Here is a 14,439-nt window from a genome sequence, read left to right as displayed (position 1 = left end):
ACCCGTCTTGAAACACGGACCAAGGAGTCTAACATACGCACGAGTCAGAGGGTGCCAGCAAAACCCTGTGGTGCAATGACAGTGAGGGCCCCTACGACGGCCGCGTCCCGCTGTAATGGATCCCCTACGACGGCCGCGTCCCGCTGTAATGGATCCCCTACGACGGCCGCGTCCCGCTGTAATGGATCCCCTACGACGGCCGCGTCCCGCTGTAATCGGGCTGATATGGTGGAGTCTGAACCGGGCATTAGTTTGGGCGCCCCGGTGCACCTCTGACTCGACCCGTGGTCTTCGAGCAGCAGCAGAAAGTTGACTTTGTGTTGTGAACTTTGAGGATTGTAATATATTCTGTTGAGCAGCAGATGTGACATTTACTCTGATTAAACAGGAGGTTCTGAGTGTTCCTCCACATTTTATCTCAGAGTCCCAGATGAGATTTAACAGAAGTTTAATAAAGTTGAAGCACGCCGGAGGAAAGCCGTCTTCTTTATCTCTCTGTACTCTCTCCTCCTCTTCTTCCTCCTCCTCCTCCTCTTCCTCCTCTTCCTCTCTCACGATTGCTCGTAATAAAAACTGGCGGCCACATGAATGAACGGCTGTGATGCATCACACACACACCACGACCACATCCCACTGCTGTGTGTGTGTGTACTCACACCACTAACCCTTTAGTCACACTGCTCTCGGCCGCCGCCTGGCTTTCATCCCGGTCCCCACGGGGGGTTGTGGGTAACGCGGTTCCACCGGGGGACTACGACGGGACGTTCATCCACAGAACCCCGAACAGTCCTCGGAGAGAGCAGGCGGCGCGGTCAACTGTCAAAGAACTGAAGCTCAGTGGTTCATATCTACATCTCTGCAGCTCTACGGGGCTCTGCTTCTAGTTCTGTTCTGGTTCTAGTTCTGTTCTGGTTCTAGTTCTGGTTCTGGTTCTGGTTCCTGTCTGATATCTCCCTCAGGAGCTGGTAGAGACCAAAGACAGAGCTAAAAGAGAGAGAATATTGGACTAACATTCATTAACTGTCCCTCTGTGACTTCACTTCAGTTCAGTTCAGTGATGTCACCACACCAGAACGTTAAGAGTTGATACCAATTCAATACCAAAATACCACGGTAAAAAAGAGTACAACACTAATACCTCTACTACTACTACTGCTCCTACTACTGCTACTACTACTATTACTACTGCTCCTACTACTACTACTACTACTGCTCCTACTACTACTACTACTGCTCCTACTACTGCTACTACTACTATTACTACTGCTCCTACTACTACTACTACTACTACTGCTCCTACTACTGCTCCTACTACTGCTCCTACTACTGCTACTGCTACTACTACTGCTCCTACTATTACTACTGCTCCTACTACTACTACTACTACTGCTCCTACTACTGCTACTACTACTGCTCCTACTACTGCTACTGCTACTACTACTGCTCCTACTACTGCTACTACTACTACTACTACTGCTACTACTACTACTACTACTACTACTACCACTACTACTACTACTACTACTGCTCCTACTGCTACTGTTACCACTACTACTACTGCTACTACTACTACTACTCTGCCAGTTTTACATTTCAGTTTTCAGGAGTTTATTTAAGATTTCTGTATTTTCTGTAATTAGTTTCAACCGTCAGCATTCACCCGCATCATCAGCAGTGAACCTGTTAAAGGAGTCGGATACAAGCAGAGCGGTTTGTTAACAGCTTTTATCAGAGAAAATGCTGAATACGTTTCCTCAGCTTGTGTATGTGAGTTCAGCTCGTCCGTCCCGGCTGCAGAGCGTCTCTCGTGTGTCTCCTCTTTGACTCGCTGGATATCTCGTTCTGGGCGGTTTGAATTGACCCGTCTCAGAAATCACATGTGAACTTTAGAAGTCGGAGGACGGATGACTTGTTCAGCTCTAATATCTTCCTCACGCCGCCGCAACCGCACAACACCAATAATTCTGTTGTTTCAACTGTCAGCGTCTCTCCGGAGACCCCGTCTGCTCACGCTTTCATCTCCGCCGCATCTCTGCGGGGGGGGCACCGCGGGTAAGGCGGTTCACACGAGGATTAGATCCGAAGCGTCGGACAATAACGCCCCGGCTGCCGAGAGGCGACGACCACAAGAATGGAGCCGCCGCCGAGGCCGCATCAGGAGGAGCTGACAGCTGCTCTCAGTGTGAGTGTGACGGGTTAATGTGAGCCTCCATAATAACACGGTAACATCTCCCGCTCCCTCCAGCAGTAATGTAAAGCAGACCGACGGGTCCGACACCGACCAGAACCTCTCGCCGGGTTTAAACAGTTTAAACATGGATCAGAGACGGAGGAGCTCAGAGAGACGGACCAAAGAGGACGATATGATCCAATGACCCGTTAAAGGTCTGGCATGTTACTGGACAACAAATACTTGTAAGTACTTTGAGTACATGTTACTGGATAGCGTGCGGCGTTGGCGGCGCGTCATCAGCTGTGACAGAATAAAGAGGGAAGATTTTGTTGGCGGTCCATCGTTACTATGGGAGGAGGTCACGTGACATCACAGAGGTAGAGGAGGTCATGTGACATCACAGAGGTGTGACATCATACAGCAGGTGATGATGTCACATCGTCAGCTGATACCAGACACAGACCTGCAGCTGTCATATGTTCACTTGTCAGAGCTTCCTGTGTGGTTCCATCTGTGTTTCGTCTCCGTGCTCTTATTGTGAAATGTCTGGCGTTGCCGTGCCGACGGGAGATAATTCACGTTTTAACGACGCCGCAGAGAAGCCGCGGGGACGAGAGACAAACGTCTTTTATTTCTGTCTCTTATGTTTCTAATAAACTTGATCAGGACGCAGGAGGAGACTTTAACGACCGTTTAGTTTCAGAGTTTATCTCCTGAAGCGTGATGAGAATCAATAAATCATCTTCTGAAAGATGGTTTTAATTTGTGGAAAATACTGAACCATTCACCTGAAGCCCAGAAAACCTCCCGTTCAACTGGAGTTTAACCCAGAAACAGGTCTGATAAGAGGAGAGCGGGACTGTGTGGTCTGAAGAGAGAGAGAGTGATGGATGAGGAGATAATGAGGGAGAACAGGAAACATTACAAAAGTGACTGACACTAATCGTCTCTAAGTGTTTTATAATCGTCTCCGTGACTCCCGGCACCGCCTTTTCTCTTATTCCCCCGAACGCTGACGTCAACTCTCAGCATGTTCTCATCGTTTCCCCCTCAGACAACGCCACCGTTAACCTTTACAGTGCCGTCATCTGACAGAGGGATGTCAGAGGGAGAGTTCAGGTGAGGTAGTACGGCTCCAGAGTCAAATGTCAGTATCTGGGTGCTCTACAGTCGTAGCGTCGGCCCATTTGACCACGGAGACGAGAGCGACGGCCGGCTCCACCGCCACGTTACTGCCATACCATGACATTACCGCCATACCATAACGTTACCGCCATACCATAACGTTACCACCATACCATAACGTTACCTCCATACCATAACGTTACCTTCATACCATAACGTTACCTTCATACCATAACATTACCGCCATACCATAACGTTACCTCCAAACCATAACGTTACCGCCATACCATAACGTTACCGCCATACCATAACATTACCGCCATACCATGACGTTACCTCCAAACCATAACGTTACCGCCATACCATAACGTTACCGCCATACCATAACGTTACCTTCATACCATAACATTACCGCCATACCATGACGTAACCTCCAAACCATAACATTACCGCCATACCATAACGTTACCTCCGTACCATAACGTTACCACCATAACATAACGTTACCTCCATACCATAACGTTACCGCCATACCATAACGTCACCTCCATACCATAACGTTACCGCCATACCATAACGTCACCTCCATACCATAACGTTACCGCCATACCATAACGTTACCTCCATACCATAACGTTACCTCCATACCATAACGTTACCTCCATACCATAACGTTACCGCCATACCATAACGTCACCTCCATACCATAACGTTACCGCCATACCATAACGTTACTTTCATACCATAACGTTACCTCCATACCATAACGTTACCACCATACCATAACGTTACCTCCATACCATAACGTTACCTCCATACCATAACGTTACCTCCATACCATAACGTTACCACCATACCATAACGTTACCTTCATACCATAACATTACCGCCATACCATGACGTAACCTCCAAACCATAACATTACCGCCATACCATAACGTTACCTCCGTACCATAACGTTACCTCCATACCATAACGTTACCTCCATACCATAACGTTACCTCCATACCATAACGTTACCTCCATACCATAACGTTACCTCCATACCATAACGTTACCACCATACCATAACGTTACCTCCATACCATAACGTTACCTCCATACCATAACGTTACCTCCATACCATAACGTTACCTCCATACCATAACGTTACCACCATACCATAACGTTACCTCCATACCATAACGTTACCTCCATACAATAACGTTACCGCCATACCATAACGTTACCACCACATCATAACGTTACCACCATACCGTAACGTTTCCTCCATACCATAACGTTACCACCATACCATAACGTTACCTCCATACCATAACGTTACCACCATACCATAACGTTACCGCCATACCGGAAAGTTTCCTGCTAAATATTTCACACTTTTTTTCGGACATTTTTTAGACATAATTCAGCCTTTTTGGAAATTATTATTTTTATTAAATTATTTCAGACATATTTGGCATTTTTTCAACACTTTTTCGGACATGTCTCGGACATTTTTTTGACATATATCTGCCTTTTTTTTTACATTTTTTTGGGCCATATTTCGGACATACTTGGCATTTTTTCTGCCTTTTTTCAGACTTATTTCAGACATTTTTCTACATTATTTCTGACTTTACACATTTTGTCCTTTAGAAGTTATCATGCAGCTTTAGCTCTGCTCTGTGTAGCTCTGCTCTGTGTAGCTCTGCTCTGTGTATCTCTGCTCTGTGTATCTCTGCTCTGTGTAGCTCTGCTTTTCCTGTCAATGTGTGAAACCCAAAGTGTTTCCATCCTTTACTGGATGTGTAGTGTTTACCACGCTGGATTTAACATGGGAGGGTGCAGGTCGTATCCACGACGACCCTCCAACGTTTTAGACTCTCTGAGGTTTGTTTTGGTTGACGGATACGGAACGGATATGACGTCACGTTACTCAGACTACCACAATAAAAGCGGTAACTTCCTTCTACCTCCACATAGACTCAGATGAAGCAGATAGATCCATTCTGGTGTTAAAACATCTGTTTCACCAACATGAACAAAGCAGCAACAGTCGTTATCTCTTCCGTGGTCGATGGAGGAAAGAAGAGTTGTTGGTATTTTTGGAGACGAGCTGTCAGAAGTCCAACTCCAGTAAAGCGAGGTGCATATTCACTCTTGGTTTGAACGCAGCTTTAAGAGCTATTCTGACACAGATGTTGCTGAATGATCTCAGAGCCTCTCAGGTCGTTGTGTGATGTGTGTTGTAAAGAGGGAGGTTACCTGATAAGGTACGATGCTCTCGTGGGCCGTCCCCCAGCGCCTCGCCTCCTTCCCTGCGTTCAGATAGTTAGCAGCGATATGGCTGAGACAGGAAACCTGAGGGAGAGAGGGAGGGAGAGAGAGAGAGAGAGAGAGAGAGAGAGAGAGAGGGGGAGAGAAAGAGAGAGAGAGAGAGAGAGAGAGAGAGAGAGAAAGAGAGAGAGAGAGAGAGAGAGAGAGAGAGAGAGAGGGAGAGAGAGAGGGAGGTGTTAAATCTGAGCTGTCATCAGTCTGCTGCTGTTGGAGGTCGTCGCTCACTCGTCACCACCACAAACTCTCTATCCTCCCGACACCGCCGCCGCGAAACCGCTGGAAAACAAACCGGCGGCTCACCATCGACTCGGCGCCGTCACTGGATTTACAAGCAGCTGAAAACCTGCGGACGGATCTCCACGACGCCCGCCGAACGGATCGGCCTCGAGACGATCCTCGTCTGAGGCTCTGAGGCCGCAGCAGCCGTCACAAACACCTCGTCTCTACGGCCCGGCATACAGGATCTGGACTGACACGGCGGCGTGCAGCGAAACCCAGAGCCGTTCTCTCTTCCAGCAGAATCTCTCAGGTTGTTTCACGCTCTGAAGAGATGCTGAACGCTCAGACTGGACCTCAGCGTTTCATTCATTCTGTTCACAAATCCACAGACACCCATCACGACCGAACTGATCCATTCTGATCCTCAACCAACCAGAGCACAGGAAAGAAATACACACCGCGTCGTATTCAGGAGACGTTTGAGGACGTTGGACTTCTGGATTATTGCTGGAGGACATTAGGCTTGAAGATGTGTGATAAATATCGTCCTGCCGACTTCAACACAGGAGGCTGACGTCAGGCCGTAGCGAATGTTCCAAGAGACCGTGTGCTACGTTCGCAGCAGTAGCGTTGCTGGTGGGTTCGTGCTCGCCGTTGTCTACCCGGTGTAACATTACTCTGTCAGCGCGGCGTAACATTAGCGCGTGTCTGACAGACCGTATGTGCGTGGCGGTGATAAGTGTGGGGTTGTCGGTGGCGTTCTCGCTGTGAACGTATCCGTAGCAGACGGTGTGTAAAAACATTCTTAACGTCGGTTAACGGTTAATTATCAACATGCACAGCAGGTATCTCGTAAGAAACCAACGTATTGGACACATTTAACCAGGGATGCTCCGATACCGATACCGATACCAGTACCGGGTACCGGGTCCGATACTGTGCTCATGTACTCGTACTCGCAAAACGGCTCCGATACAACGGCGCCGAGCCCCGCCGCACCAAGAGCAGGGCCCCCGTCCCTCCCCGGCGGGGAGAGGGCGCAGCGAGCACTTTGCCCACGGCCCCGGGAAGCACCTTCGCCCCGAGCCTTTCCAAGCCGACCTAGAGCCGGCGGCGGCGCACCGCCTCGTATACGGGACTCCTCATCCTGCCGTGTGTCTCACCCCCTCCAGCTGGCTGTTAACGAGGCTCTTTAGGCACTGAGAAGTATCGGTGCATCCGTAGTTACCACAGTGGATCCACGGAGACGAGGAGCGCCGGGAGGGAAACTGAGCAGCGAGCTCTGGTTTCATCACGCCGGGAGACGCCTGCGGTGGAGGACGCTACTTTAAAGTGGTATCGGGGCTTGTCTCTGGACGTCTCGTCTGATTAGAAGGGAGGAGAGGAGGAGCAGCAGGAGATCAGAGGTGGTCGTGACGTGACGGGTGGTGATGTCAGTCACTCAGCGTCTCTGGTTAGAAACTGAGATTAAAGCTTAACTACAGGCTGCGAGCAGCGAGAGACGCCGGGCCGACCGGAGGACGGGGGACACCACATGTGAGAGGACTCTGACAGACGTGTTACCGTCTCTGACAGTAGTTTCAGTCCAACGTGAGACGGAGGAGATGAATTACAAGTCAACGCTGCTTCATGTGGTCAGAAGAAGCAGCCGCCAACGGGGACAAGAGAGATTCAACCTGTCCTCACAGCCATCTCACCAGAGACCCCTCTAGTGGGACTGTTGGACGGACCGGGGACGAGTCTGGTGTCCTTTCAAAATGAACTTCCGTTGTCACAGGAAGTGATGTTTCAGGACAGCTGTGACCTCTGGTCGGTTAGTAATGATCAGAGTTCTCCTCGTTGTTTGTCTCTGCGGGCGACGGGCTGCGGTCGCAGCACTTCATACAGGAATGTACCATGGGGGGGTGGGGAGAGGTGGATTGTGGGTATTTTATGTGTAGCAGCCCTGGGAGTCGACCACGGAGGTCAAGACCTCGCAGCCACGAGAAAACTATTACAGCCCACATTTAACTCCTCTGGATGCTGCTGGAGTTTTACACAATACTCATCTATATCTATCTCTATAGAGATAGAGATAGAGATAGAGATAGAGATAGAGATAGAGATAGATCTCTATCTCTATAGATATTATAAACATTTTCATGATGATTAACTGATTATCAATCGCTGGCAATTATTTTTCTGAAGTCTTTCGTTTAAAAACACATCTGTTTGTTGGAGCTGTTGCACGAGGCCCATTTTACTATTTATTTTATGTCGTGTATTTTTCACATATTTTTTCATATATTTAGTAATAATTTTCAGACATTTTCACATATTTCATGTATTTTTTCAATATTTTTTTAACGTATTTTACTAATAATTTCAGATATTTCTGAATGTTCTTTCATGTTGTTAGCTTATAGAAAGTCCTCTTTACTAATAGATGTTCTTTTGTTTAGTTTTCACATATTTTCAGACATTTTGTTAGAACATATTCTATAGTAATCATTTTGGGACATTTTTTAGATATATTTTCAATATTTTTTGAGACCGATGAGGTCCCCCGTCCTCCTGGACTCTGAGACCGATGAGGTCCCTCGTCCTCCTGGACTCTGAGATCGATGAGGTCCCCCGTCCTCCTGGACTCTGAGACCGATGAGGTCCCTCGTCCTCCTGGACTCTGAGATCGATGAGGTCCCCCGTCCTCCTGGACTCTGAAGCAGTCCAGACGTCCAGGGTGCGTTTGATTAGTTGTGTCAGGACACGCTGCCGGTGGGACGGTGTTGATTTTAAAAACATGTTTTATGTTTTATATATATTCTCAGTTTCCTCCTGTGAAGCTGGAACGGACCAGAACCCGTTCAGCTCACCAGAACCAGTTCAGCTCATCAGAACCTGATGTCCTCCAGAGAGACACTCACTGCCTCCTGTGTCTTCACGTATTGAACTTTCAGAGCAGAACTTTCTTTCCGTCTCTGACGTCATAAAAAGTTATAAATATATATATAGAATTTAAAGACGTCCTCACAAAGATCCTGAACATTTCAAAGTAAAAGCATATATATAGAATTTAAAGACGTCCTCACAAAGATCCTGAACATTTCAAAGTAAAAGCATCGCCTCAACCTCAACACACGTTCAGAGAGCGACGCTACGTCAAGAAGAACAATCATAAAGTGATTTATTCCATTCATTATAGGTCTCATAGCTTCTCTCTCTGAGCGGTTACCTGTGAGGACAGCAGGTTGCAGTCGACGTGAACTCCCCTCCCCGTCTTGTGGCGTTGCAGCAGGGCAGCCATGACGGCTCCGTGCGCGTACAGCCCCGTCGCCAGGTCCGTCATGGCGACGCCCGGACGCACCGGCTCACCGTCCTGCCGGCAGAAGCATTGCATTATGGGAGGTGAGGGTGAAAGAGACACAGGTTTAGAGGTCGCTGCTGTGATTTCACTCGTCTACATGAAGGAGGGACGTCAAGAGATTACAATAGTTATATTATATATTATATTAATATCCTGGTGTTTATCTGTTAAAGGGTTCATCCTCTGGAGAGCAGGAAGGAAGTGAAGAGGTTATTGTGATGTCTCACTCTGGAGGGAAGTGATGGATTGACACCTGTGCTGTGCATTCTATAAAATAGAATAAAATAAAATAAAATAAAATAAAATAAAATAAAATAGAATTAAATAAAATAGAATTCAATATAATTAAATAGAATAAAATAAAATTACATAAATGAAATAAAACAAAACAAAAATAGAATAGAATAGAATAAAATAGAATAAAATAAAATAGAATAAAGTAAATAAAATGAATAAAATGAATAAAATAAATAAAATAAATAAAATAAATAAAATAAAACAGACGCTGACCTCCGGCCCGGTGATGTGCATCATCCCAGACATAGCGGAGGCGATGGAGTCGTATCCTGGACTCTGAGACTGAGGACCGGTTTGTCCATACCCTGAACACATACACACACACACACACACACACACACACACTGATTACTGCCTGGGAGCCAGTGGGCTGGTTTCTCTCTGACCTGAGGAGGAAACACAGCAGGGAATCAAACCGTCGTCCTCTTCCAGGAAAAGCACATTCCAGCCGAGTGTTGAGTCTGCCGCTCCGACTAAACAACCAGATTGATTTCCTGAAGAGTCCCGACTCCGCTCATCTCACGGCAAATTAAAAACACTTCTGACATTAATCTGCAGCACATGTTGAGATAGAAACTATAAATAAAGAGTAGAACAGTGAATACAGGCTGATGTTGGGTACCTGGTTTTAAGGAAAATAAACTTTAAAGGACTCAGTCAGACAAAAAGGACTCGAACGTGCTGCCTGGAGAGAAGGAGATGAACCTGTAACTAACGGAGAGTTTGTGAACTGATCATCAGGAATGTGAATATAGTTGAATAACAAACAGCAGACATCGTTCTGTAGTTTCTGCTTCTGTTACAAACCGACTGATTACAGGAATGAATCTATGAAGCATCCTGCTCTGTTTCAGACATCCAGGATGAAACCAGGCTGCAAATCTGCTCACTGCAGCCAGCTGCTGCAGCTTAATGAGGCCTCCTGGGTAATGTAGTTGGTTTCTTAAAGGAGGAGGAGGAGGAGGAGGAGGAGGAGGAGGAGGAGGAGGAGGAAGAAGAAGGAGGAGGAGGAGGAGGAAGAGGAGGAGGAGGAGGAGGAAGAAGAAGAGGAGGAGGAGGAGGAGGAGGAGGAAGAGGAGGAGGAAGAAGGGGGGGGGACTTAAAGGCAGTTAAAAGACAAAAGGAAAAAAGGAGGAAAGATTCAGTTTGACTGTTATCAGTCGCTGTCAGCCTCGATGTATATTATATATATATCCATCCATCCATCATCTTCCTCTTATCAAGAGGGCAGCAGGCTTAGCAGGGAATCCCAGAGTCCCTCTCCCCAGCATCTTTATCATATATACATGGAGATATTTTACTAATAATTCTTCTCACATTTTCCGTGTAAATTTGAATATGCCTGGCTGAACACCAATGTGCTGTCCTCTTTGTTTACCTTTTTTTTACGCCTCTGGGCTTCCCCTGGTAACCGTGGTAACCCTCTGTTTAACGCCACAGCGCTATGAATTGTGGGTACTTCCCTGAGGTAAAGCCTGCAGAGCTGTAGACTCACAGAAAGAGTTCATTAAGGGTCAAAACGTCTGCCGGAGCCCTCGAGGACCGGACGATATGACGGCGGGAACGCGCCTCACAGTCTGTGAGCGTGGACGTCGTGATTGGACCGAGGTCACTGTCCTGATGTTCTGGTCCAGAACCATCACACATCCATCACCGCTGACCCTCGTTTAATGTTCTCTGTCGGCTTATTGTTCCTCACACCAATAAAACACACTGAGGTGATGGAGAGCAGAGATAAGAGAGAAGAGAGAAGAGAGAAGAGAGAAGAGAGCCGGAGAGCAGCTCAGGAAAACCCAGAGAGCCGAAGGATGTTGAGCTGAACGGCAGGAAATGAAGAACTTGTGCTACTAAGCCCATAAAAGAGATTACAGAGTGTTTCTGGGCAGCAGCCGCTGTGGAAGCCTCAATAAATCCAACATGAAACAGTGTGAAGTTAAAGAAGTGGTGAAATGTGCTGCGTGTCGGTAACGGTGTGTGAAGAGGCTTCGCTGCAGCCGGCAGACACCAAACAGTGTTTACTGTGGAGTCCAGCGACATCTAGTGGCTCAGTCTGACTACTGCAGCTGAAGGTCTGCCACATCACACATAACCCTAACCCTAACACTTTCACACATTTTACTAACATTTTTCAGATATTTTTCACACATGTCTGAATGTTTTTTTCATGCTTTAGCTTGTAGAAAGTCCTCTCTACAAAATAGATATTATTTTGTCTAGTTTTCACATATTTTATTAATATTTTTCAGACTTTTTTCACGTATTTTCAGATATTTTTTTACAATTTTTTTCCAAATATTTTACTAATAATTTCTGACATTTTCAGATATTTTTCATATATTTCATGCTTTTAGCTTGTAGAATTTTCTTTTTACAAATAGATATAATTTTATTTAGTTTTCAAATATTTTACTGATATTTTGGGGATTATTTCAGATGATTATCACATATTTTTCGGACATTTTTTTACTGTTTTTTTTCACATATTTTAATAGTTTTCAAACACTTTTTGGATATTTTTCACCAATAATATTCATATTTCTGAATGTTCTTGCTTTTAGCTTGTAGAAAGTCCTCTTTACAAATAGATATTAGTTGGTTTAGTTTTTCCCAGATTTTTTAGGACATTTTTCAGATATTTATTTCACATATTTTACAAATCATTTTCCAAAAATTTTTTCAGATGTTTTTTTTACTTTTTTTCCATATATTTTACTAATTTAACGAACTTTGAATTTTTATATTTTTCTTGATATTTTTCTTGATATTTTTTTATATTTTTTTATAATTTTTTCCACACGTTTGTTCTCATGACTCCCAGACCAACAAGTATTGGACTGAAAACACTTATGAATAACAATGATAATAATAAAATAGTAATGAATAATAATGATTAGCCTAACAGAGACATTTCAAGCTCAATCGGTGACGAGTTTGATGAATCAGTTTTCTGTCTGGGAACATGAATCACCGTGGATTCATTAAAACCAGCCGCGTGTTAACCGTTAAAGAGTGCTGACTTTAATAAAACAGACTTTCTCTCACATGGATCCGATCCAGAGAGCGTCCACCCGGAGAGTGACGTCAGTTTGAGCAGCCAGCGCAGCCTCTTCCCCATTAAACCCCATTAAACCCCATTAAACCCCAGTCTGCCCTGTTTCTGTGGGCCCGGGTGCAGCCGGTCCACATTATCCCGCCGCCACAACAGCGGTGCCAGCGGAGCCACTTCCTGCTGAGGAGGACGCAGCGCCGCCTGTTAACTGTAATGGGCCTTTAAACGAGCCGCAGGTACGACCGACAACACGACTTAGTGAAGTGAGAGGAGACGAACAACAGAGGCTTTCTACTGGAGAACACTTTGACTTGTTAAACCCGGCAGCGATGCAGCGATGCAGTGATGCAGCGATGCCGCGATGCCGCGATGCCGCGGTGCCGCGATGCCGCGGTGCCGCGATGCAGCGATGCAGCGATGCAGCGATGCCGCGATGCCGCGATGCAGCGATGCAGCGATGCAGCGATGCAGCGATGCCGCTCACAGCAGCTTCATCAGCGCCTTTCCTTTAGTGGCAAAGATTCTCACATATTTTACTAATAATTTTCAGACATATTTCATTTTTTTTCCAAACTGGGAGCACAAATAAAATAAATATGTCCTGTCAGTCAGTGGGTCAGTACCTGATATGGATCCAGTCAGTGGGTCAGTACCTGATATGGATCCAGTCAGTGGGTCAGTACCTGATATGGATCCAGTCAGTGGGTCAGTACCTGATATGGATCCAGTCAGTGGGTCGGTACCTGATATGGATCCAGTCAGTGGGTCAGTACCTGATATGGATCCAGTCAGTGGGTCGGTACCTGATATGGATCCAGTCAGTGGGTCGGTACCTGATATGGATCCAGTCAGTGGGTCGGTACCTGATATGGATCCAGTCAGTGGGTCGGTACCTGATATGGATCCAGTCAGTGGGTCGGTACCTGATATGGATCCAGTCAGTGGGTCGGTACCTGATATGGATCCAGTCAGTGGGTCGGTACCTGATATGGATCCAGTCAGTGGGTCGGTACCTGATATGGATCCAGTCAGAGGGTCAGTACCTGATATGGATCCAGTCAGTGGGTCGGTACCTGATATGGATCCAGTCAGTGGGTCGGTACCTGATATGGAGCAGTAGATGAGTTGTGGGTTCACGCTGCTCAGCTGCTCGTATCCTAAACCCATCTGATGGAGCTTCCCTGGTAGGTAGTTTTCTAGCAGCACGTCACACACTCCTGCAAGCTGATTTATTTATGTAAATAGAATGGGTATTAAATAAACGTTGACTCCAGCAGCATTCACATGTTTATAATGTTAAAGTTAGTAACGTGCGTCCACAGAGCTGATTGTGTCCAGTCAGATGTGTGAGAGGACGACTCTACTGTCTGAATGCTTTTCATGCTTTCAGCTTGTAGAAAGTCCTTTTTACTAAGAGATGTTATTTCATTTAGTGTTCGCACATTTTTCAATATTTTTTCACATATTTTACTAATACATTTTCGGACATTTTTCACATATTTATTTATAATTTTTCGGACATTTTTCAGATATTTTTCATTATTATTTTCACATATTTTACAGATAATTTCTTTACTTTTTCAGATATTTTCCACATTATTTTATTTATAATTTCTCGTTCATTTTTCGGATATTTTTCAATCTTTTTTTCACAAATTTTACTAATACATTTTCATACATTTTCTGGAAATTTTTCACATAGTTTATTTATAATTCTTCGGTATTTTTCAGATATCTTTCAATATTTTTTTCACAAATTTTACTGATAAATTTTCAGATAATTTTCAAATATTTTTCACATATGCCTGAATGGTCTTTCATGCTTTTAGCTTGTAGAAAGTCCTCTTTACTGACCGATGTTATTTATTTTAGTCAATAGAGAACTAAACTCTGTCCGATGGTTCAGCCAGACTG

At 45.4% G+C, this 14,439-nt stretch overlaps 1 protein-coding gene across 6 annotated transcripts in view; it reads right to left on the bottom strand.

Annotated features, from left to right (window-relative positions):
- sugct (succinyl-CoA:glutarate-CoA transferase) overlaps window positions 1–14,439 on the bottom strand; it is a 73,432-nt gene that overhangs the window by 45,874 nt on the left and 13,119 nt on the right. For 5 of the 6 annotated variants that reach the window (XR_005205047.1, XR_005205048.1, XR_005205046.1 and 2 more), the window contains exons 6-9: window positions 13,629–13,749; window positions 9,690–9,781; window positions 9,048–9,191; window positions 5,546–5,641 (exon numbers count right to left, since the gene is read on the bottom strand). Coding sequence is in view for 3 of the 6 variants with exons in the window: in XM_037757665.1 (XP_037613593.1) it covers window positions 5,546–5,641; window positions 9,048–9,191; window positions 9,690–9,781; window positions 13,629–13,749 (453 nt within the window). In the remaining 3 variants the exon portion in view is untranslated. The remainder of the gene's footprint in view (window positions 1–5,545; window positions 5,642–9,047; window positions 9,192–9,689; window positions 9,782–13,628; window positions 13,750–14,439) is intronic. The other variant, XM_037757666.1, reaches the window with a different exon arrangement.

Source organism: Sebastes umbrosus, chromosome 21, assembly GCF_015220745.1.
Source record: "Sebastes umbrosus isolate fSebUmb1 chromosome 21, fSebUmb1.pri, whole genome shotgun sequence".
Classification (NCBI taxonomy): Eukaryota; Metazoa; Chordata; class Actinopteri; order Perciformes; family Sebastidae; genus Sebastes; species Sebastes umbrosus.
The sequence above is the reverse complement of the archived record's forward strand: the minus strand, read 5'-3'. Positions and strand labels throughout refer to the sequence as shown.